This window comes from Pezoporus flaviventris, unplaced genomic scaffold (assembly GCF_033815535.1).
Source record: "Pezoporus flaviventris isolate CSIRO_AGI_PZ_B2104156 unplaced genomic scaffold, CSIRO_AGI_Pfla_v1 ptg000082l, whole genome shotgun sequence".
In the NCBI taxonomy this organism is placed as follows: Eukaryota; Metazoa; Chordata; class Aves; order Psittaciformes; family Psittacidae; genus Pezoporus; species Pezoporus flaviventris.
The window spans coordinates 1,584,022-1,609,257 of NW_026892630.1; the positions used below are offsets into that span (position 1 = coordinate 1,584,022).

At 40.4% G+C, this 25,236-nt stretch overlaps 1 protein-coding gene across 1 annotated transcript; it reads left to right on the plus strand.

Annotated features, from left to right (window-relative positions):
* Positions 1 to 11,529: 11,529 nt before the first annotated feature.
* MPHOSPH6 (M-phase phosphoprotein 6) lies at positions 11,530 to 19,615 on the plus strand. Its single transcript, XM_061475070.1, has 5 exons — positions 11,530 to 11,704; positions 15,589 to 15,701; positions 17,292 to 17,382; positions 18,376 to 18,473; positions 18,952 to 19,615. Exons 1-5 carry the CDS (start codon positions 11,642 to 11,644, stop codon positions 19,094 to 19,096), a joined length of 510 nt encoding a protein of 169 aa, XP_061331054.1. The 5' UTR covers positions 11,530 to 11,641; the 3' UTR covers positions 19,097 to 19,615.
* The last annotated feature ends 5,621 nt before the right edge of the window (positions 19,616 to 25,236 follow it).

Here is a 25,236-nt window from a genome sequence, read left to right on the forward strand (position 1 = left end):
ACATGAGGAAAGGGTGTTTAATAATTTTCCCTGTTAATTCAAATGCACAAAAGTTAATTGCAGTTTGGCAGCCTGTGATATACAAATTAGGAGAGTTTAATTCTGCTAATCCCCACTTTTGAGTTGCAGGGTATTGAATTTAAATATGATCATCTCACAAAGGGACAAATCCTGCCTCCACTGAAGCCGGTAGGAGCTTTACTGTTGATTTCAGAAGGAGCTGGGTGCAGTCCCAAGGTACCTGCATTAGCTGTGCATGTATGAGGAAACTGGCACAGAGCAAGGCAGGCTAACATGGTTCTTCTCTCAGAGTATGTGCCAAAAATTCCTTGGAGATTCTGAAAAACTTTGGAAAACTTGTCCAGCCCCATTATTCAATTCATGCAGCTATTGTTGGCTACCCTTAGGCCCAGTGGGGGAAGTTGAGTTTTCTGTGGTTTTCCATTTCCCACTTCATTGTCTGTCTGATTAAATAAAAAATGCCAACAATCCCTAAAAAAGCAAGGACTGTAATACAAACTGTGCCATTTCACATGCCGCAGCCTGCAACAGTCTGACTGCTTTACCAATCACTCTTCCCTTCCCTGTATGTTGTTTCCAGCACTTGTCTCATACATCTCATTTGAGACGATGTAAGATTTTAGCCCATTCCTCCTGTGAGTAAACCCAGGAGGATCAGAAGAAAACCAGTTGAACTTGCTGACAGAGGCTGGATATCCTGCTTTGAAGTAGGTGAAAATTTTGCTTCAGTGGATATAGGATGTAGGAGAGGACTATGTGTTACAGTGGAGAAGGCTGCAGTTTAGACCTCTGCCTCTGAGCTCGTACTTGCTTTGGGGCTAACTCTTGCCTTTGAACACCTCTAAAATTATGATAAAGCTATTTATCCATCTTTGTAAAGTATCTGTATGCATGTTTAGCTGAGAAGTGTAATTTAAGGTTGATCAACTGAACAGGACAGTACAATATATCTGGGCCAAGCACTTTACCATCATTTAATTTAAATTTATGTGTACAAATTACATGAGATAACTACTACAAAGATCAGTCCAATCAGAAATGGATATTGCTTGAAAATACCCATTTGGATTGAAATAGTGCAAGAAAATCAATCCCAGACCTTTACAGAACTGGATAAAAACATAAGTCACCAAATACATCTTGATGTGAGGCAAAAGTCCTCATCTTGAGTTCAGCTATTACTGACGTTTCAGCTATTATTCATCAATTTAGGAGGAAAAGCTGAACCCAGATAATTTGTAAAGCCTGTATGGTATTTCCAAACACATCTCCTGCCTTCCTGGTGATGATTATTACATGCTGCTCTAATTAAACAGATTAATTTACATCTCCTGTCATGAGAGGATATGTGCACCAGCAGAGATTTATATCTCTGGATTGCTTCCCTCAGTCACTGCTCATAGCTCTAAGGCTGCAGCAGTGTTTTCTCCTTGGACCGTCAAAAATGTAGAAGCAGAGATGCTCTGTGACTCCAAACAAAATAATTTTGATGTCACAAGAAATGTCATTAAAACTACTGCAGTCTTTTAATAAGCTCCTTCTTGGGAGAATGGATTTTCAGCCTCTTCGCATCAGCACTCGGCGAGTAACTACAGTGAAGTTTTGTGCCAGTGTCCCTGTTACAAAATCCGTTACTCAAGGGTTTATAATTACAACATGCCTATAAAAATTTACTTTAGTCTGAAACCCAGAAACCTGTTTCTCAGACACAGAGGAAATATTGTTGTCTGAACTTGGTTTAAATCAATTTTGAGTTTCAAGAATCCAAAAATAATACGGTTTGTGGGTTTTGTATGCTTTTTGTGTGGTTCTATAACTCAGAAAGAAATCACTTTGCAGAATAAAGTGTCATGTTTGTTTATAAAGCAGAGCAGGAGGAAAAATAACACAGATAAAAGTTCAGGCTTTTTATAGTGGCTACTCAAAATTCTAAGAAAACAATTTTCTCAAAGAATGTCCCTATAGTGTCCTCATGAGCCTTTCCCTGAATAGATACAATAATATATATTGAAGGAACTCAGCAGGGTCAGAGTTCATGTACGTGAACTGGAGAGCTCTTTTAAGCAGCTGGAGAAATAACTTCCTTACATCAGATTTTGTTCTGCTCCATTTCCACAGCCAGGACAGGAGAAGAATCATTGATAGGCAAAGATGCAAAAAGCCACATTGCTGAGACACTGTGCTTAAACATATTTACGTTATGCTTGTGGCTACTCACAGGACAGAGATGTGTTCATTCAGAACTGTTAGTTAAGTGCAACAGGCATTTTCCTCATTTCCATGTCATGGCAGTGAGAAGGAAGACATTCTGTGCTCTTATATAAGAATTGCTAATAAAAACATCAATAACTGCACCTTGCACAACTGAGAGTTCCCATTTATATTGGCATTGCTAAATGTCTTGCAATATTTAGACTTTGGCTTTTATCAATAAAGACTATAAAGCTGTTGCTAAACTGAAATATTGATGACACAGCCAAAGCCCAGCTGACAGACAAAAAAAAAAGGCTGAAAACAAATCCTATAAATCTTAGTGCAATATTTGTAATTTTGTTTGGAATTTACAATCAAGTCAGTTTTATCCAATTAAATATTATTCAGTCTGTCTATGTCACCTCTTCCCTATTAGACAAAATGTTCCAGTTCTCAATATCCTACTTCTGCATCAAGTTGACAGGGTCATTTTTCACATGGCAAGTTGGTATTAAGGGGATATTAAACCATTTTGCATACAACAACCAAAAGCATGCTGCAACTAAACAGTAGCTGTTTTCTTCTGATGGTGTCATTAAAGGTCCCCTTCCTAGCTATTTTGGTGGGTTCCAGTTTCGCTAGCCCCATTAGATACTAGTACAATATTGCAGGTTTGGAAATAGTTTTTGAATCCATAACCATAACACTCTATTTTTCTCATTAGCAGCTTTTGGCATAAAGAAGCAAGACACAGCTAGTCTTAGTGCAACCCTAGCGCCCATTAACTAGGTGAAACCCCAAAGTCTTGTAAAAACACACATTTATAACAAGTGAGCTTTTTCCTTCTACTTTGAGGGAAGAAGGGGAATTGTTTTTAATTTATTCAGTTAAATTATTAATTTTACGCCTAGTGCTATGACTTCTTTAAGGTCAACCTGTATAAGGAGAATTACCTCTTTTGGGGTGTGTTATTTCCACCTTGCAATGTATCAGGTATTTCACAAAACTATTGAATAATTTAAAAAAAAAAAAAAAAAAGCAGGGAAAAGCAAAATAAATCCAACAAAAACTTACCAAAGAATATGCTTATAAATGCATTTTGCTCTTCATTCAACTTCAGGCTTTTAGTATTACTGATTCAGATCCCATATGTAATGAAATATATAGAGTATGTGCGTGGGCATAAGAGGAAGTATGTATATTTTCCACAACTCGCTGAAATCCAAATGTACTCCTAAATTCTAAAGAAATTCTGCCCATGAGTCATCCTGGCAGTGCAGTGTAGGAGTGTGAAACTGTGTGGGAAAGGGTGGGCTCTAATGAAGAGCAGAGTGCTATGCAGAGAGACTCATTAATAAACTTGATTCTGATGGTTTACACCGATCTCTTAGTTGTGGGGGTCTTTATAAGCTCTGTTTCTATAGCAGTTCTGAAAATCCTAGAGGAGATGTTGAACAGATGCTTGGGTAATATAGTCTCACCTTTCCGGGACTGTACCATGCTTGGTTTCTTAACTGGCCTTGCAACTCACTTCAGTCACGGCTCTAGGAGGAGGTGCTCCTTGGTGCTAAAAGCAATTAGAGAGTATATTTTACTCTACATTTGGACTGAAAACATCAAGGCTTAACCATGCAACCATGGTTCCTGCAACCATGCAGAAAAGAAGACACAGTAGCAATGTCACAAAACTAATCACTTGCTATAGTCCCATGGCATGATGCAATCGATATGCCATGAAACCTCATTGTTTATATACCGCCTCTTTTCTTTTTTAAATGTCTTTCATCTTCAAATGTCATGAAAGGCTAAATAGCCTGATTTTCCTCAGGGAGCTTTTAAAACTACATTTTTCTTCCATAACAGGAAATTCCTCATGATCACGTGCGTGCTTCCTTTCTTCTACAGTTTAATTGGCAAAACAAAACAGATATTCACCTATATTGAAATAGTGTTATGCAATGGCCCATTGAAGGAGAATTCATTAAGAAAACTGAAAAAACAACTTGTCACAAGGGTAACCAGGCAACAGGTACACTTCCCAAATGAAGAAAAGTGAGATTCTCACTGGACTTTTTCCCAGGGCAGCCCAAAGCCAGTTGCTTTTCCCACTGCTCTACATTATTACTCCATTGTTTTTATCCTCCTTTTAGACCCTGCAGTTTCTTAGCCAATATTGCCAAAGGTCAAGGAGGTTCATCAGTTCATCTCTTCTCTGCTGTACAAGACTTTCAGACAGGGATTTTTCTTCCTTTCTCATCCTCATGTAGCTTTGTAATGAAACACTAACTTGGAACCCATAAATCCTATCACTTTCAAGTAAGTTTCAGATAGGCATCTGGACTTTAAGGGACATATTAAAAAAGAAATGAGTTGGGTTTTCTTTCTGGGTTTATCCAGGAGCATCCAGGACTCACAAAACTTTACACTGAATATTAACCTCGCTTTTCACAACATTGCAGTGACAAAAAACTAGCTTGAAATTGATTTATTGATCCCTAAAAAGACAGATATATAAGGTTATTCAAGTTAACACTTCAATATGTGCAAAATCTATTATGTGAGCTTGTTAACATTCATGTGTTGGCTAACAGTGGCTATACAAAGGACAAGGCAGCTGACTCCCTCCTGAAACAACTGCTCATGGACACAAATTCAGCAGTAAACACCTTTTCTGGGAAATATGTGCATCTACACTGGAGTCACTGAGAAGCATCAGTTGATATTTAGTTCCTTCAAAAATTAAGCCATGTACTTAGCATTCCAAAGTGTATTTACTTTTTCCAGCTTTGGTGCCTACAGTTGTTACAGGTTCTTACATATGTGTTGGAATTATTTGGATAGTTCTTTTTCCTATTAAGCTACTTGCAAGAAGAAGTAGTGAATATTCACAGTGTTTGAAAATCAGCCATGAGTCAAAGCACAGATTTCAGGACCACTGAGTCTACAGCTGTATATATACAGAGAAAAGTGTTTCACTTTACAGATGTAAACAAAATACTTTTTCAGTCAGAGAAAGGAAGGTTCTTGTGGTCCTTTACTGTGAATTCATTAGAGTTTTCAGTAATTTATTCTCATGCAGAGTTTCTGTTGCAGTGGGTCTGTGTTCCTCACATGACCTCAATTTTTCTAATGAGCTGCTAATGAGAGGTCAATTAGTTATGGAAATTAGAAAAACATTCACTGAGGAACTGTACTGAGGTAAAGTGTGCTACCTCATAATGCTATAAATCATTACAGCTTTAATGAATATTTTACTCTTTTTCATGTTATAGCTAATTTCCTACCCTACAAAATGTCTTCAAGATGATTTTGAAATCAGCATGAGCAGCTCTCCTAAAAATGTTAATCATACTGTATTTATGATCATTGCAGAAGAACACCTTACTCTTTGCTTTTACCACTAAAAGTCTGCACATGTATCAACATCTTGCCATGAAATCTTCAGATGATTAAAACAGAGATGTTAGGAACACCAGATTTGCCACGCTAAATTAGAGCATTAATCTGACATCTACCCCGCCTCCATTTCCAGCAGTCACCTTTCATTTGGCACTGTAGGGGGAAAATGGACATCCTGTAAAGCCCCTGGCTGATGGGATCGCACCCAAACCGGTGCTTGCAAAGGGTCCTCCTGAACCCTTTTTCAGGTAACCAGGACCAGCAGCACTGCAAGAAAAACAGCCAGAGCCTACAGCACTTCATCCTGACCCCAATGTTGGTGAACTCCACTCCCCTCGCTTTAGTGAAAGACCTTCAGAAATTGACAGCAGGTAAGAAGTTTAAATGTTCACTTCACTATTCGCCTTCTTCCAGGGCACCTATTTAGCACTTTTTTAAAAGGTCTTAAATGAATGGTATAGAAACACAGGAAAAGAGGCAAAAAGAGTTCAAGGTACCAAGATGGATAGTGGGTTAGTTGAAGTCTCACGCAATCAAATGTAGAGGCCAGGGTTATAATTCACTGCTGAAATTCAGCTTTGCGCTGTCATAAGTTATTATTTCAGAGCAGAAGCTGAAATGGCCAGAGAGGGGAAAGTGTACAAGCAGAAGTATAATTGGACTTCAGTATTTCATACTGATACCTGGAGACTTCCATTGCTAAGCACTGTTTCAGAGGCTGCCCAGGGTAATGCTGCAGTGAACAGAAATAAGAGCTCCCATATTCAGACCATTAGATTATGCAGTTTCCCTTACAGGCACTGTAAATCAAAACCAAAAGACACCCTGTTATGTGCTACAAGACAGTTTTGTTGGCCTTTCTTCCCAAACACATTTTGAACACACATGTTTTTTATATGAGTCTCATTCACTTCAGCTTTACTGTCTCAAATACAGATTTAAATTGGGGGGACAGAGAAAAGGAAAAAAAAAATAAGTCAGACCTTGAAACCAAGCAGCTATCCACAGGAAAGGAATGTGGCAGCTGGTTAAACAAAACAATTAATGCATCATCACATCAATGTGATTTTCTTCATGTCTAAAGAATTACAAGGTGCTTATCCATTTGAACCAGCCCCAGTGTGGATTTAGATGAAAACATTGCAGTTATTTTACTTCGGTGTGTTCAGTGCCCATCATTTTGGTGCAAAGAAATCCATTGTGCCTATTAAGGGGTAAATAAGTTGGTCCAAAGAACAGTTCTGTCAGTTACTCTTAGGATCTCCTTGGGTAGCACTCACATTTATGTCTTTGATTCCCCCTTCCTTCCCTTCTTCTTGGAAAGATAAACAACAACGGGGTGTCTCACTACTAATTGAAAGCAATATAATACCACACAGATCAGCTCCATGATGGAATAAAGAAGTGAGTGTGAATCTAAGTACCTTCTCATATCATTGCCTCTACATTGTTTTCAGGAGCACTTTTGTCAGGCAGTGATGAAAGGCTGAGAACAAAGTCAGTAAAATTCCCTTTTACTGCTTAAAAATTCTCAGCTGGTTTGCTATATCAAAACCCTGTCTCTTTAAACAAATCCCACAGTTAAAACACCAAGTTATAATTCAGCAACTAACTCAGAAAATGACAATTTAATCAATCAGAAGAAACCCTTCTGAAAAAGAAAGGGGAAAAAAAAATCGTCAAGCTTTGATGCCATGTGAGTGGTTGAAACTATAAAAAGGTTCAATCATTGTAGAACAAGCCTGCAGCATCAATGTTTATTAAAGTCAGGGGAGCCATTTATTGACCTGGGAAATAGCAAAGCACCAGAAGCACTGCTGGATTGCATTTTTGTACTTAACAAACGGAAGGTGATATTTTCTTTTTCTCTTTTAATTGTGATTCCGTCAAATCCCAAAAGTTAAAAGCCTCTCAATTTTTAAAGGAAAGCAAAGAGAAGGACAGTCCACACTGTTCTTCAGTCCTTCTCTTTGCTCTGACTCCTAGCACTGGGATATATTAAATAATTGCAACACAGGATCAAATTTTTAGGCATCTCTGTATGCCAGCAAAATGACAGACAGGTGTGTGCTCCCCCCACCACTTGAGGTGGTGGTAGAAGATAGGGAGCTACCATTATGAAGCTATTTTTTTCTGTAATCAAAAAGGACTTACTGTATTTATTCCCATAAAGGTACCCTGCCACCCAGACAGCCAAAAGCATTGATGATAAATTGTCTTCTCCTAGACTGACAATAGGCATTTTCTCTAACTACACATCTTGGTTGTCCTGGACATTTTGTAATTCTGTTTTGCTACAAGCACTTTATTGAGGTACACCTTTTCACATTGCACAAATTGTGAACCACATAAGGCTATTAAAAGGAAAGTATCAGCCATGAAGTGGTGAAGTGTGCATATGGATCTGTGTTACCCAAATTACAGGAGTTGGCCTTCTGCTTCATTCTTTCCATATTGTCCCCATCCACAGGAAACCTTGGGGTCAGCAAAGGAACATGGGGCAGGGATTTAAAACACTCTGCATGCGTCTGCTGCCACCTAAACCGGTGCCAAAACTGAAAGGGGACTTCAAAAGCTAAGAGGATGAGTCAGTGCAGCCTGAGCTGACACGCCACACGCTGAAGCTGAGAGCTGTGGCATATCCTCCATGGATTAGGTACAAAGCAGGATGAGCAGCACACATGGGCCAGCAGGTTATACATGCATGCATCAAAGGGTAATGAATATTCCAACAAATCCCCAGTCACCAAGAACCATAGCAGTTGTCCATACACTGCATGTATTAGCAGCTCAGAGCTTGGTGGGAGCAAGAGAGATAGAAACCAAGACTTCCACTTGAAACCTGTGCCATCTCTACCACTCTGAGAGTTCCACGCTGTTTCCGTAGGGAGCACGGGGTATAAAAGTGCCTTTCTGATTCCACTCAGTCATACATAGCACTTCACACCTTCCTTTCAGGTTTGCAAACAGACCTCTGGCAGCTCTACTTCTCATTTTCTTTTCCTCATCCATAGAGAAAAACACATAATACCCTCACTTAAAACACAGTGACGGATTTTGACACAAATTAATGATTCACTGTCACACTATAAGAATTTTTATGTTTGAAGGGGGGGAGGAGGCTTCAGGTATTCTGAGAGCTGTAAAAAGCTGCTTCAGAACTCAAAGACAGCTCATTAAAAATCACATCACCAGATAGGCTGGTGTAAGGTTTGAGACATTTTTCACTAAAATCACAATACTGCAAGAATATGAATAAATAAACAGTTACAGAAAAAGTAACCCACAAGTTCCCTCAAATTAGATCCCATTGGCATGAAATCAGTTCACAGCTGTCACTTCAGTGGCTCCAAGACAGATTATTTCTTAAATAATGTTAATGACAACTTTGATTTGACTTCTGTAATTACTAAAGGAAGAAGGGGCTGCATTTCCTAGGAACAAAAAATCTTTTATCTGCCTGTTTTATGTACAGTCTTTGATGAAATGGAGCTCCTTTCCCCTGAGTTATTTCCCTGAGCACTTTTGTTTTGAAAAAGAAATGGATTTCCAGGTCGAAGGCAAAGCTGCTGTACAGCTGTCAGAACTGTGGGAGAGGTGTCTAATTGTCATTTACAATGACCCTCGACTCTTTCCTAAGCAGAGCACCTCTCCCACCTTGCTCTGCCTTAGAAGCGGGCATATTTATAGAGCCGGATTGTTCTCTGAGTTACCTCCACTATCACCAGTAAATCACACAAAATTTCTCCTGTAATCAGTGGAGTGTCTTCAGATTTACCAGACAGTATAATCTGGTCCAGGAGACAGCTGATTGCTATCTGTAACCACCCCATCCAATTCAAGTGATGGGAGAAGTAATCCAAAAATCTCCTTCAGACCTTTTTTACTGCCAAAATACATCAAATTCTATGGCAGCCTTTTTACAATTTCCACTTTTCTAAATAAACATCACACAGCCTGTACTGCCTTTACTGCAAAACACTTCACCCTGCCTGTATTGTGGTGGGTTGCTAGCTGATGTGCTAACACACAAGACAGTGGCAGCATCTCCATGTGAGTCTGTAGCGTGGTACCAAGACATGGGGTGCAATGGGGCTCAAGCTATGGATCCAGAGCCCTTTCTCGTCAGGGAGCACCAGGAATAATCCTTACGGCGAGTTGAAAGCCCTTTGCACTGTCCCCCTCCCAGTTAGACACTGCATGGCATTGTACATTATTACTCAGCTCCCAAAGATTAAAGAGTTGGTGGTATTGCACTCCTGCACATCAAAAGTATTGGGCAGCTGATACATGCATCCAAAACAAGGCTCTAAGCAGCCTGCTGAAGAAGTGTTGAGCTGGGCTGCCCTGCAGGCAGGACAGGGCAACAGGAACAGCTCTGGCAGAGGCCACCAAGCACAGCCAGGCACTCAATGGCTGAAGAAGTGCTGATGACTGTGCAGAAACGTATTTCGAAGGAATCATTTAAAGTACACTCCTGGACTGTAAATGAACTGCAACTGCTCAGAAAAAGCCCTGAGTGACATTAAAGACCATGCAATTAAACACAGGGCTCTGATCTGCAGTGATCAACAAAAAGCAAATACATTATTAGAATGCATGATAAATAGAAAATAACACAAAAAAGTGTCCAGATTATGACTGTACTGTGCCATTCGATTAATTAACAGCTTTCCCCTATTGGTTTTTTCACTAAGACTCAAACATGTTCATTCTTTAATGAACATTTGTATTCCCAAAACTGCAAATTTCTTCCCAGCCTTCTTTTGCTCGGAAGGCTTGATAGCTGTTAATGAGAAAGAGAACAGAGAAGGAGCTAACACGATGGAGCCAAATGAAGCAGGAGAGCTCCTGCACTCACACAAAGACTTTCTCACTGTGACCCTGAATTTCAGAGCATCTTCAATTCATTTATGGAGCCTGGAAATGAAGGGACCTTGCCTATATGAAAATCAAATATTCCCATGCAATGTTATGACTTCGCCTTGAAGTGATTGTGGCTCCATGTTTCATTCACATCTGTGATGTGGTGATTTTAACCCGCTGAGCTTAACTGCGTAATAAGGATGCCTGGATGTGGATTAATTTGTCCTTTCCCACTATAACCAGGTTTTGCCCTTCATTGTACGTTTTTGTGGACTCTATTGAAGCATAAATCTTTACAGAGTTCTTCAAGCTTTGATCTACATCTTGCAAATGCGAGAACTCTTATGCCTGTATTGTCTTTTGGAGCACACCAGTTCATTAAAGTTTTGCACACTGAACCCTCACTCTTATTGCTCTATCACCTGGTTTATGTGCTGAATGTCAAAACAGGCATCAGAAATCGGATTTATGAGGATATATACAGAAATTATGGTCCCCGTTTGTGACTGGGAGTCAGCTGGCAATTTTGTAGCAGCATTGCCTCCTCAGCTACCAGAGCCCAGCCTGGAAGCCTAAAGACAGCACTGCCAAGATGTGATTCAAAGATCATGGTTCAGGACTAACAAAGCTTTGAGGCTTTTTGCAGTCTATTTGAATTTATACACTTTATAATTACATTTGACCGTTTTGTGATTATTTTGCAAATACCCAGTTTGAAAACGAAAGCTAAATAAGTAAAGCAGCCTCCAAATACCAATATGAGGTAGATTTCACACTCCCTTTTCTTCTGTCTTTGAAATATCATAATATTATGGATGAAACCATAAGCCTGCAGCACTACAGAACGCACAAGCATTGATAAATCTCAGGTTCCTCTACTGATTTACCATTTCATACCGAGTCAGAATTATCTGCTCACAAACTCGAGGGCCCGCTCCTCACATAACCGGCTCGACAAACGGAATTCGGGGTGCTTTGACGTTGTTGCCACACACGCCTCCCGCCCCGCCACTCCTCCGCGGCGTGCGCAGAGGCCTGTCACTGCGGCCGGGCACGGAGGGTGGAGCCGAGCCGCCGCCACCGCCTCCTCCTCCCGCTCCTTTTCCGGTGTGTGAGGCCTCCGCATTACGCGAGCTTGGGGATCCAGCGCGGCCTGGTGACAATGCCTGTCGCAATGACCGGAGAGACGAAGACGAAGCTATCCAGGAACCTGCTGCGCATGAAGGTGAGGTGGAGGGCGGCGGCGGCGGCGGGGCTCCGGCGTCTGGTCCGCGGTGTAGAGTGCGGAGAGGGCTGCCGGGCCCGGTGTGCGGTCGCTGCTGCGGGGAGCTGCCCGGCTCCGTGAGGCGGCCGCAGGGACACAGGGATAGGGCTGGCGGCAGCACCGTCTGCCTAGGCCGCGGCGGTGCCCGGTGCGTGCAGCAGGCCCGAGCCGTGCTGTGAGCGGCGAGGGGAGGCCCGGACCCAGCCCCGGCCCTGGCGACAGCCATCTTGAGCCTGTGTCCTGGCCTGTTTCGTGCCTCCCATCGCCACGCTTTAAAGTACATCCCCGGGTATTTTCGCTTGCCCGCTCACTCAGGCCTGCAGTGCAGGCTGCTCCCTTCCAACTTGGCCAGTTTCAGAGGGCTGTCGCGTAATTCCGGGCTGCTTAAACGCTGGGCAGAGGTCTCGGTTATAAACTGTATGGTGCTGGAGGGTCTCAAGACAGGAAAGCAACTTCGAGATATCCGTAAAAGCTCTTGCCCTGCAAGAGCCAGCTCCAGGGCACCATTTGAGAAACTTTTCATTTCACCCAGCTTATTTAGAGCTTACTGTGAATACAGAAGTTGTGAGAATTCTTCCCATACCGTGCACACACGTTGAAATTAAAATATTAATGTTGTTTACCTTGCTTGGGAGGGGTTTTAATCTTGAGGGGAAATAAAAGGTTTATTTTTTCTTACAGTGTCCATTTTTTGACTGTGTATGTTGCTGGCTAATAAAATACCCAGCCTGAATGGCAGTGTTAACCGCCTTTCCCAAGCTGTAAATGCGAGGGCTGTTAGTAACATTGTGATGTGCCTGTTACCCTTGGAATTGTGACTGTGGTGTCAAAACCAGTGTGAAATCAGTCCACACTTACTGGCTAATGGATTCTGCTTCACACTGTGCACCACAACACCTTAATTCAGTAGAGTACATGCTGCTGTGATTGGTGGTTCTTTATTGCTGGAAAACAACCAGTAAAAATTGAGTTGCCATTAAGTTCTTTTAAAACGTTAATATCCATTAATTTTTTTTATAGCTGAGTATGACAGGGCTTTTGTGGCTTCTTGCTTGTGATGTTTTATTCACCCATTTTTCCCTCCACATATTTATACTGGACTGTGTTTCAGACACTGTCTGGAAAGAGTTCAGCTGACTTCAGTTCAATATTTCACATAAAATATACTCTGCCACAGTAAGATGGTGGAATGTTTACCCCAGTTAACAGATGCTGCTAATGAAAGGCTAAAACTTGTGCACAGAGGGAATGGAACACAGCTTGCCTAACTGTCAAAAGGGAGTAGATGTAGAGCTTAATTAGCCATCAGTGTATGATAGAATAAGAGTTCTGGATTGCAGCATCATTATTTTTTCTTTCTTTTTTTTTTTTTTGTAACACTGTTTTAAAATTAAATTTCCACTCCTCTGCTGTTTGCCAGTTAATTAACCCCCCTGGAGATTTCACAGCCCAGATCTTAGATTTTCTTCTATAAAAGCCTGTGGAGAATCAGCTTGTGGATGTGCTGCCGTGACATTTGGAGGTTTACAGTCCAGGCAGTAGTAACCAGCTTTGAAGAGATGAAAAGGTTCGAAAAAGGTCATACACAGATCTTGTATTTAGCACTTCCCTTCTGCAGATCTTCTTGTTTACAAATGCTTTAATTAATCCTTTAGCAGCTGCCTCCACAGGTGCTGATAAGATGTATTATCACAATTCAGCAGGCTGGTGAAGTGGAATCCAAAGGTGATATGTGGTCAGTGGTAGCCTTGTGAAGACCATTTGCACTAAGTGCTAGGCTATGTGTGCTCACTGCTTGATATGAAAAGATGGATCCTGCCTTTAGGTCTTGCACCATTTGATTCAGGTGCCATTGCTTGGGGAAACTTAATCCAAATAACCACTCTGTTGCTGATATACATACTCTGTAGACCACAATGGGTCTAATTTTTAATCCATCCGTGTGTGTTTACATTTTAGATAAATGTGATCACATATTTTTTATCTAGTTATTCATGTACTAATCTTTAGGAACATAATCTTTAAAACGTAATGTGAAACGATTATTTAATTGGGTGCTTGTAACAGAATTTCTTCTGTTGAGTTTTCTGACTGGCTAACCAATTTCCTTGAGCAGTGTGGTTTTCCACATGATAGATTCACTTATTTTCCCCGAGAAGATAGTGTAATTTTAATTGGAAAGCTTTGATGGATTTGAATTGACTCAGAAAACGAAAGTCAATTTTTATTTCATTAAAGATCTTGTACACTGGATGCAAATAGAAATGGAAAATATTTATTTTCTGTTTCACAATCACAGGAGCTTTGTATTGGCTTTTACCTTTGAGTTTGATTTGGTTTACTGGGGCATTTTGCAAAGACTGAAAAGATGTGTGGGGTATACGTAATACATATATTACAGATCTGTATTGCCATTATATTTCAAACAAGGTCAGCAATACATTAGTTTTTTTTTTTGTGGGAGGGAAGTGTTCTGTGACACCTTCTTGGGATCTATCCCCAGCCAAGCCTGTTTTAGTTGGGACCTAAACTGTGGCCAAGCCTTGTGTTCCCCACTGGCACATTACGTATCAGCCTTCAGGCTTATCTAAACACAAAAAATGGTGCTGCTCTAAATGAGAGGGGTGAAATTAGCTGGTGTAGAATTCCTCTGCAGTGTTGAACATACAGGTATGTTTTGATACCCGCAAAGCAATTTTTCTGCAGGAGTGCATATAAACTGTACTGGTAGATTTGCCTCTAGCTGGGAATTACATTGGTATAAAGGTACACCTCTGACAGATGCAGTTATTTAGACACTTTCTATAGACCCTAAGGGAGGCCCTGCCTCCTAGGGATGTGAGAATATGGGAGTTATTACCATACGATTCTGGAGATTTCTGCGCTTTTTATCCTATTTGGTTAACACTGGTAATACCTAATTGTCACTCAGTTCAGGCACCTGACTTGAGACAACTGGAAGTAAAAGGGATGTTTCACATAGGTCAGTCGTTTTGCACTCAGCGATTTTACATAGGTTGTGACAGATGTCCTCTTTTACTTGCAGCTGTGAGAGAGATTGCTGTTGCTATCTGCCTGTTTCCATCCTCTGCCAGTGGTTGTCACTGAGGAAGCAATTTACAGGAATATCCTTGTATTAGGCAAAAATAGCAGTCTTACACTCAACTAAATTACTAGTCTCAGCTAATTTGGCACTGTTTCTGCAGTGAGTTAAGGTGCTTACACATAACTGCTTGACTCATACTTTGGTAGGTCATCAGTGAGAAGTTAAGAGCTGGTTACATCTTCCTTTAGTACAACTCAATGCAGAAGACTTCATTTCATAGCCTCTGTTTCTTTTTCTACTTCCAAAGGCACATTCCAGCCTTCAGAGCTACAAACACAAGCGAGTTTATTAAATTAAATTGTAGAAAATAAGAGGATGGTTGAAAATGCAGATGATTCCAAAAATGGGCAAGCTGGGATAACCTACCTCTGACTCTGAGCTCCAGTGCCGTTTGTATGAGTGATGTTGGTGTCTGATATGCAGCAATAACTAACATCAGTATGTTCTCTCTTAGCAAAGTTAGAGAATTTCAGTAGCTTGTAGAATCAAAACTAACCAGGAAAGGTCTGTAGATGACTGTTGACTTCCAGCCGATAGCTGTGATTAGTTGTTACTTACTTTTCCATTACCTCTTTGCCCAAACTTAGACAAAACCCAGGGAAAAATCACAAAAAACCTTTACTTTTTATCAGCTGCTAAATATAATATAGTGGATAATGGTTGTCATGGAATTGTTGGATGTTTGAACATATTCATAATGCAAAAAATTGAAACTGTGTTTTTGTGTCTGTCTTTGTAGTTCATGCAAAAGGGTTTGGATGCACAAACTAAAAAAGAACTAGAAGAAGAAGAAAAGAAGGTCATTAGTGACGAGCACTGGTATCTTGATGTGCCAGTTAAAAAGGCAAAAGAGTAAGCTTGTACCCTTTTGTAGTTCTTATCATTAGATTGTTGTGGAGTAGGAATAGAATATACGTATTTTTTCTATAATAGTAGTATTATTAATAACCAATTAATTGAAGTAAAAATAGTGGCAGACTGGCATTACAGCTTTTTTTATTACCTGTTTTCAGGGACGTTCTCAAGGTTGTCTAGGGAAGTTTGACCTACTTTCATTTCTTGTGTGTGTTGTGTTTTTTCACTTGCACATTCTTCTAGATGCATGTAATTAGTTTCTTTCAGGCAAGGAGCAACTCATTTATTGCTGCTTTTTCCCTTGATTTGCAAAAGGAAGTTTGAAACCCCTGTGTTAGTAAATTCAGCTCTAGTCCCACGGTTGGGTTCATTCAGGACAGTTCTGTTTTCTTTAGTCCAACTCACTTTAAATCCTGCTTTGAAATAGAAGAGAGCATGGCAAAAAATAAAGGAAGGCTTAACTAATAAGGAAGAAAATGTCCATTCCTGCTATTTATGAAAGGTGCTTTAAATAGCAAGAGAACTACTTTTAAAATTGCTCAATTTTTGTCCATTCAGAAGAGGACAAAAATGCCACTGAGGGAGAGCATACATCATTTTTAAAAAGCTCAGATCCAAGGGTCTGCGGTTGAACAAGGGCATTGATAAAATAGGTATTTGAGCTTCAGTTGCAGTAAGGAAGGTTCAAGCTGTACATTGGGAGAATTTTTCTAACAGTAAGGCTGTTGAGGCATTGCAGTAGATTGCCATAGGAGACACTGGAGTCTTCATCACTGGACAGCTTAGATGGATCTCTGCTGTTCATGGTACATGTTGAACTGATCCTACCTGAGGTGGGAGAATGAGCTTGATTACTTTAGCCTCACTTCCTGTGCCTGTAGGATTTTGTTTTACATGGAAGATGAAGAGGATGAAGAAAGAGAAGCATATATGTGTGAGGAAAAGAAGGAAGGAAAATTCACAGAAGTACTTTTACCTAATGTGTTTTATGAACACCTCAGGGTTATGTTTCTTTTCTCACTCTGTGCTCATCAAAAGAAGAAAAAAGGATGGAGAAAGGGGAAATCTTTCTCTGCTGAACAGAGAATTGATGTTTTATATCCTGACAGACTCAGTAATGCCAAGTCTAACATCACAATGAAAAATTAATTAGAAGCGTTTGCCGGTATAGTAATGCCACCTGGAGAGTGATATTTATGTGGTATTTTTATTCTGGCAAAAACATTCATGTAGGTGGAATCATACCAGCAAAGAGTGCTTTTTGTCAAGAGAGTTAATTTTGCTTGTGGAACTGGCACAGCTTTACTGGCAAGAACTCTTCCTTTGCACTCCAAGATCGTTGCATTGGAAGATATATCAGAGCAATTAAGCTTCAGAAAGTAGCTGATGGTTTAAAATACACTGTGGTTTTGTTTACTGGGGGGAAGCTTTTTGTTTGTTTGTTTATTGGGGGAAGCTTTTTGTTTATTGGGGGAAGCTTTTTGTTTATTGGGGGAAGCTTTTTATTTTTGCCTTTTTACATTTATTTAAATTGATCATTTTGAGGCGCACTGTTTGACAAAATGCTGGGTTTGGGGTTTCATGCAGGAGCTTTATCGTAGAAGAGCGAAGCTTTGTAGTATGCGAGGAACTACTTTATGGCAGGATGTCCTTCAACGGATTCAATCCAGAAATTGAGGTACCATTTAAATGTTTTGAGGTGATCTTGCATTAGGATTGAAGCTCTTGGGGATGAGGATTTGAGTTTTCAGACTGCATGCTGTTTGGCCATTTTAGCCCCTTCCATAAATCATCCCGTGTACAGAAACTCCGTGATTGAAACCAAAATGTTGATCAGTGCAGCATCTGGTAAATAAAAGCTTTTTATCTCCTTGCATTGATGGCCAGTAATTGCATGGCTCCTGCAGATTTTCCTTCCCCGAAGTGAGGAAGCTGTCCCACATGCTGCTCACCATAACAATAGATCACTTTTCCCTCTGCTATTTAATTAGAGTCTAATCTAAAAACATTCAGCACTTACTTGTGTAAGTAAGGGCTTAAAGTTCCAAAGTAAAAGTTCTGAGCAAGAGATTTTCTCTCATAATTCATGCTGGTAGAACTACACTGAGGTAGTAACAAAAATATTAACACAGGACTGAAGCAGGAGAATGGAGGTGTAAAGACTGAGATGGGCAAAAGGCTATGTAAAGTGAATTACTGGGAGGTTTTTAGTTACTTTGAACTTGCTCTCACTGTAACTTGGCATATTATTGCTGCATGGTTTTTACTGTGTATGCTTGCAGATATTTTTCCTTCTCTAACAAAACCAAGGACTGTATGCTAACATAACAATGAAAAATTAATTATGATCTAATTCTCTGGTCTCCCAAAGATGCCTGGCATCCCCTTTAGGACGTTTGAATAGTGCAGTATACTTAATACCCTGTCTCTATGTTGCCCCTTTTCCCAAAGGCAGACTCTAAGCTAAGCAGAATAACAGGCAGACATGCTGCCTTTTCTTCTTGAGTTTTCCTAGCAGTATGCTCTAGCCTGACTGGGAACAAAAGAGTTATTAAATTTGATTCTTATCTTTAATGCATTTCTCATTTCTCCTACCAGTGAATTTCAGCATAGTTGCCATTGTGTCAAGTTATTTCTTGTGTGGTTAAGCTATTTCTTTCTTCATTCTCAGAAGTTAATGATCCAAATGAACTGTAAGAATAAGAAAGAAGAAATTGAAGTGGATGATAAAATGGAGGCTGATGTGTCAGATGCAGAAATGGCCAGAAGGTAAGTTATATTTTAGGACATAATCAATATTAGCTAGGAATATGATATATTACTGCATTACATGTGGGGAAAACAAACCCAAAAAGCGAGCAAACAAGTAAAACAGAAAAACTACCAGCAGATATGGTACTTTACAGGACTGATTTTCAAGGAATTTTGGTGTGTATTCAGTGGAATCTCCACCCACAGAATCTCCAACCCCATACAAGATATTTGGGGGTAAAATATCTTAAAAGGGGTTTTCTGCCCTTTGTTATCCAGGTATTTTGTGCTAGTTTCCTGCTTGTTCCAAATTACTAACAAAACCATGTTACCAAAATTAATAGTATAGTAAGTGATCATGTAGTACTTGTGCTTCTTAAAATTCTGATGACCAGCTTTTTTACACCACTTAAGCTGGTGATTAGATTTATTATTTGCTCCATTGAAATTTTGTCTGTTTGTAGTAAAAGCTGTAATTTTTTTATTAACTTCACAGATACGAAACATTAGTGGGGACAATAGGGAAGAAATTCATGAGAAGAAGAGACCAGCGTGTATTAATGGATGAAGAAAATTGTGAGAATATTGAGATAAGGCCTAGCAAAAAAGCTAAGAAAAAGTTCTTAAAACCTCGTGACTGATACCAGCTGCACAACTGGAGCCAATAAAAACGTTTTCTACCAAATACAGTACCACAAACTGAGATTGTTTGAAGTACTTGCTGTTTAGTGTAAAGGATAGATTTGTGAATCTGAGTCAGTTCTCACTGAAACTTTTACCATCTGCATGAATAAACATTTTTCAGAGTGGATGTGTATTTAATAGATGCCGTACATACTTACCACTCAGCAGCTTCTACTGTGCACTAGTCCCACCATTCTTTTTAAATGTGCATAACTAGATAAGTGTCACATTGAATTGAGAGCAACATTATTTACAATTTATGGTAACATCCAAAAGAAGTATTTGGAGTAAAGCGATGTCCAATCCAGTAGGGCAGTTCAGTTTTCACTGCTTTATTTATTATGAAAATGAAACCTTTGCTGTCTTCAAATTGAAAGAAGACCTCAGAAACACGTGAACATGTGTCTTCCTTTTTTTTTTTTTACTATGCTATAAATAAGATGGGAGAAGAAGAGAAATAAAATCAGTTTTGTTTATTTTTTATAAAGCTTATTTAAAAACAGAGGGGCTTGTACTAAAACTTTTTTTAATAATAAATATATAGAGCAAGCCAAATATTAGGCAACATTGACAGTTTGACACGTTAGTAGATTGTGTGTCTGAATTTCTGTCTTCAGCAAAGAGTTTGCTAATCTTGTCTCTTTTTCAGCAAAAGAAAAATATGCAATCATAATTATTGAGATCTTGTGATAAAAGCATAATAATGACTTAGAAATATTTGACAGCTGAATAATAACTGGTTTTTTTTGTGTATGTTTAATGCTTGTGGTTTAGGTAATTTGATGTAAAAAAATGATGCTTAATAAATTCGAAGAGATCCTGGTTTACGCTGGTCACGGATGTCCCTAAATGTTAGTTGACTGCATAACTCTTCCTGCTCAGCGTGTGATGAAGCCATCTGATGTAATGTTAGTACAGAAACATTCTGCTCTTTGATCAGTCAGTGCTCTGAAAAATGTCAGTGTGGTCTTGCCTAAAATTGTAGCAATTCTCTGTACCCTGCCTTTCAACAGGAAATACTTCTGCTACTTCATTTCCCCAGCAAGATGCCTTGAATTACTTAATGCTGATTCTCTGGACAAAGAGAAATCCTTTAAGATGAAGCAAGGAGTGGCCATTCTGTTATGGGCACAAGAGGCTTTTTGGGTGTTTTTCTTAACAGTTCTGTGAAGCAAGACATGAAACTCAGTTATCTGAAGAGGGAGACTGTGTGTCTGCTGTTCTATGCCTGTGATACATGAACTATCTGTATAGCAAGGGCATCTTACTAGGTATTGAAGATGGATCATGCATGGAAGGTGAAATACGCGTTTAACTTAGCCAGGGGACCTTGTGCAGGTGGAAAGGGTGTGATTCATGATCTGAGATGCATTTCAGAGCTAATTAAACTCTAGTGGTTGGATTACTTAAAACCTCATCAAATATTATTGCTAGCTGAAAAGAAGTTAATGATGGCAAAACGTTTTTCTTCCCATGGAAGATGTGACTTGAGCTCGGAAATGATTTATTGTTGGTCATCCCAAGAAAAACTCAAAATGTATCCTATTATTCTTTCCTGCTTGTTAGTAGGAAAATTACTGCTCTCTGTCTGGACACATGCCTTCAATGGAGAGAGAATTTCTGTGTAGCTTATAGTTGAGGGGGGTAAAAGTGTGTTCCAGTGAACCACCAGCAACCAGGACATGTCACTGTAATTGCACAGGCTGAGAGACAGTGGATTGGAGAAGGTTCCAGTGGTGTCATGTAAAGGAGTTGGAAGTGTGAGTGCCATGGCATGGTAAGAGTGTGAGTGAACTCTAAAATAGCTTCCTAGAAAATCTATGATTTTGAATTTGGTTGGGGGGAAAATGGTGGTTCTTCTGTTTCCTAAACATGCCCAACACTGACTGTGAAGAAATTACAGATTTTGGTTTATTGTCTTCAAATCTGGGTGCTCAGCATTGACGTTTAGCTGGTGGCTAGGTGAGCTTTTGAAGTGCTGCAGTGAGACAACTACTAATTCTGAGCATAATCTTATTCATAGGGAGTTATTCAATGCACCTTTAAAAGCACCATTCATCGTGCATTATTATAAGCAAGACAAAACTAAAAATATCTCTACCTGACTTTTAAATGTGTTTTCAGTGTGCAAAGTTACAAGCATTCATTTTATGATGGGATCTTCTGAAATACCCATCTGTATTTCCAATGTTATAAATATGTATATGTATGTATTTTAAGCCTGGCTGTAGCTTCCTAGCCAGGGTAGAAACATTTGGCTGTATAGAATCTGTGCTTGAGCTACTCTTGACAGAGACGTAAGTTTAGCAGTGAAATACTCCTCATGAACCTACATTAATTCAAGCTTTTTTGGCTGTGAAAGTCTCAGATGCATTTTCATGTGCAGCTTCCTGTGCTGTAGAATTTTCCTACTTGTTTCTAAAAGCATTTCTTCTTTGAGAACAAAAGCAAGTTGGGTAAGTAGTAAGCATTTTTTGTTAAAATGGCTACATGCAAAATTCAGTGGAAAAAGTTACCAGACACCAGGAGAGTTTGTGCCTGTTACACCAAGGCACCTGTTAAAGCAAACAAAGCAAAGCGTGCATTGTAGTTTGTGCTCAGTGACAGCTCACACAGTGTTGAGTTTAAGTGTGTGTCTTCTCAGGTAAAATTTTGTCCCTCTCTTTGACAGGCTGACAGTGTTTGTTGTAATAAATATTCATTTTGGAACATGAAGTATCATACAACTTCATCTTCCTTGCTCATGTTTCTGGTTTTGTTGCTTTTATTTTGCTTAGTATTAGATCTTGAGAAGTCCAGGACCAGAGTCCAACTGAAGTGAGCCGTCCTGTGTCCTCCCTTTAGTAATGCATGAGCTGATTAAACTTTGATTCTTTGGATAGGGGGGAAGATGTTCAGTGGTGCCATGGAATTTGAACTATCTTTCTTCTGTTCTGTGTCCTGCTTTCTAGTAAGACATTCTTATTATGCAATTCTACAGTCGAGGGTGGCTGTCATTGCTATTGGGCATTGCATGTGTGTCTAATGGGCAGCTGGGCTGGGATTTAATCCAGCATTCAGACTTAAAAAGAAGTTGTCTTTCTGTTAATTGAAATATTGTAAGTTTAAATTGTATTTGGAATTAGACAAGTCCTGGTTGTGGGGCTCTTAAGCGTTTGTTCTCATTCATTCCAACAACAGCAACTAAAACTGCACAATCTATTAGGCTTTTGTTAAACCTTTCTCAGTGTTAATAAAGCATAGTGGTGGTGAAGGACGTCAAATATCCCATGTTTCCCCTTTTCATTCAAGTGCAGATTTCTCTCAGCTGATGCTTTGAGGACTTGGTCATGACTTTTCTTTCTGGGTGGGAAGGCATCTGCCTCCAACAGTAATGCCTTGCTATTGGAACCCCAGCATGAGGCGTCAGGGTTTGTTTGGTTTTGTTTTTACGCCTTTCTCAACATGAACCTTTGAGGCATTTTGAGGTCTGGCGTTCACACCTAGATAACCTGCTTTTGTCAGCTTTTGGGGAGCTCTAGTTAAACTGTGAAACTACTCCTCAGCTGTATGTGTTGACATTTCTTTGTGAGATTTGATATTGCACAGTGAGGACCTGTTTATAATTGTAATCTCAAGAGGAAAAATCCCAGTCAAGAGAGTAGTTGTAAACAGATGGAGACAGGGAGAGGTTTGAAGCCCTGTAGATCTTTAGTTAAGAGCTGAATAGCAGAAGAGGGGAATCTGGCTTGAGTCGCTCCATTATTGCAGGCACAGTTAAAAATGCTGATACGAGTCCACAGACCTCTGCCCAAGAAACCCTTGCATACCATAACCTGATCAGTTACCCAGGAGCAACAGCAGGAACATCTTTAGGCAAGTTGGGAGGCAAAATAACCAGCCTGTTCACGGCTGTCCTCATGAAAAGAGGCAGGAGCATGAGAAAACTGCAGTTTGTTGCATAGACAAATATTGTCTCTAAATTGGAGAGACATCAATTTGATGGATGGACCACTCGGTGGATAAAGAACTGGCTGGATGGCCGCGCACAAAGAGTTGTGGTCAATGGCTCAATGTCCGGCTGGAGACCAGTAACGAGTGGTGTCCCTCAGGGATCGGGGTTGGGACCGGTCTTGTTCAACATCTTTGTCGGTGACATGGACATGGGATTGAGTGCGCCCTCAGCAAGTTTGCCGATGACACCAAGCTGTGTGGTTCGGTTGATACCCTGGAGGGAAGGAATGCCATCCAGAGGGACCTTGACACACTTGTGAGGTGGGCTGATGCCAACCTCATGAAGTTTAACCATGCCAAGTGCAAGGTCCTACACCTGGGTCGGAGCAATCCCAGGCACAGCTACAGGTTGGGCAGAGAAGAGATTCAGAGCAGCCCTGCGGAGAAGGACTTGGGGGTGTTGGGTGGATGAGAAAATGAACATGAGCCGGCTTCGGTGTCCGCTCGCAGCCCAGAAAGCAACCGTATCCTGGGCTGCATCAAAAGGAGCGTGACCAGCAGGTCGAAGGAGGTGATCCGACATGGAACTGTTGGAACAAGTCCAGAGGAGGCCACTAGGATGATCAGGGGACTGGAGCACCTCCCGTATGAAGACAAGCTGAGGAAGTTGGGGCTGTTCAGCCTGGAGAAGAGAAGGCTGCGTGGAGACCTCAGAGCAGCCTTCCATGTCTGAAGGGAGGTTATAGGGATGCTGGGGAGGGACTCTTCATTAGGGACTGTAGTGACAGGACAAGGGGTAATGGGTTAAAACTTAAACAGGGGAAGTTTAGATAGGATATAAGGAAGAAATTCTTTCCTGTTTGGGTGGTGAGGCACTGAAATGGGTTGCCCAGGGAAGCTGTGAATGCTCCATCCCTGGTGGTGTTCAAGGCCAGGTTTGACAGAGCCTTGGGTGATATGGTTTAGTGTGAGGTGTCCCTGCCCATGGCAGGGGGGTTGCAACTTGATGGTCTTAAGGTCCTTTCCAACCCTGACCATTCTCTATGATTCTGTTCTATGATTTTGTATGGTTTGGTTACCTGGGTGAATTGCCATCAGCTAGAACAGAGGTGGCGAGTGTTTTGAAGCTTGTAATGTTCCTTGGGATCTCAGGGGCCACCTTGTTTTGATCAATCATTTAGAAGGGGGTAAAACTGGACCTTAGTATGAGTACGACGATAATATGAACATAAATTATAGATTGAAGTCCTTAGCTCCATACGAAAGCTATGCTCACACCTGAGAGCTTTCATTGTCCCCTGTTACCTCTTGCTTAGCCCTTGGATCCTTGTCACTGTGCAAGTACATGAGCACTCAGGCCATTAGCTGCCACCACAGCCGGTAACAGGAAAGAGCTGACACTCACTATGACAAGCCCAGAGCTGCTGGTTTCCAAGCCCACCACTGGGCCTCCTCTTTGGTGATCATCTTCTTCCTCAGCCTATGAGCTCTTTATCCAGGAACCTGTAGGAACTTACCTTCTCCAACACTACTGTCAGATTTGTTCAATATTGGCCTGTTTGGCTCAAGAAGTTTGTGGTGGGAAGTGTTGGCCAGTAGATCGATAGCATGATTGAACAGACCTCATTTACTTGGCAAAAGGTGTGTGCAGCAGTCAAGCAGTTAGGGACTCTGTACTTAAAGCAACTCCTTTATGTTTTTACTTCTCTTTATTTGTTTTCAGGTATGAAATTACAGCATTTGTGAGATTCATGATCACATGATGTCTTTGAGCATAAACATATCAGTAGGACAAATTAACATTTGACCAATACGAAGGATTATTGTAGATTAGGGAGAAAGAGTGTTTTTCAGGTTTTCTGCTAATTTTTGATGCATTTGAGAATGTTTCCCTTGATTAGGCTTTTTGCAGAGCAGCAGGGTAGGGGGAACAACAGGTTTTTATAAATGGGGAAACGTGATTGTGAAATGATTCTAAAGAAGGAAGTTCCTTTAGATTTGGTTGTCTTGACTTTTTTTTTCACTTTGATACAGCTGAATTAACTCACTTGTGACATGAATACATCTGTGCCAAGTGGTACTCATTCAGGATACCTGTATGAACTCCCCTGTTTTTTATACACAAGAGGGGCAGAATTAACAGTATAGTGGAGTTAGCTTCATT

What these genes read in the sequence shown, in the direction of transcription:
- MPHOSPH6 (XM_061475070.1), top strand. Translation starts at nt 11,642, where the DNA reads ATGCCTGTCGCAATGACCGGAGAGACGAAGACGAAGCTATCCAGGAAC. An exon ending in CCAGTTAAAAAGGCAAAAGA is followed by an intron (nt 15,702 to 17,291) that starts GTAAGCTTGTAC and finishes GGTTTCATGCAG; the next exon opens with GAGCTTTATCGTAGAAGAGC. An exon ending in GATTCAATCCAGAAATTGAG is followed by an intron (nt 17,383 to 18,375) that starts GTACCATTTAAA and finishes CTTCATTCTCAG; the next exon opens with AAGTTAATGATCCAAATGAA.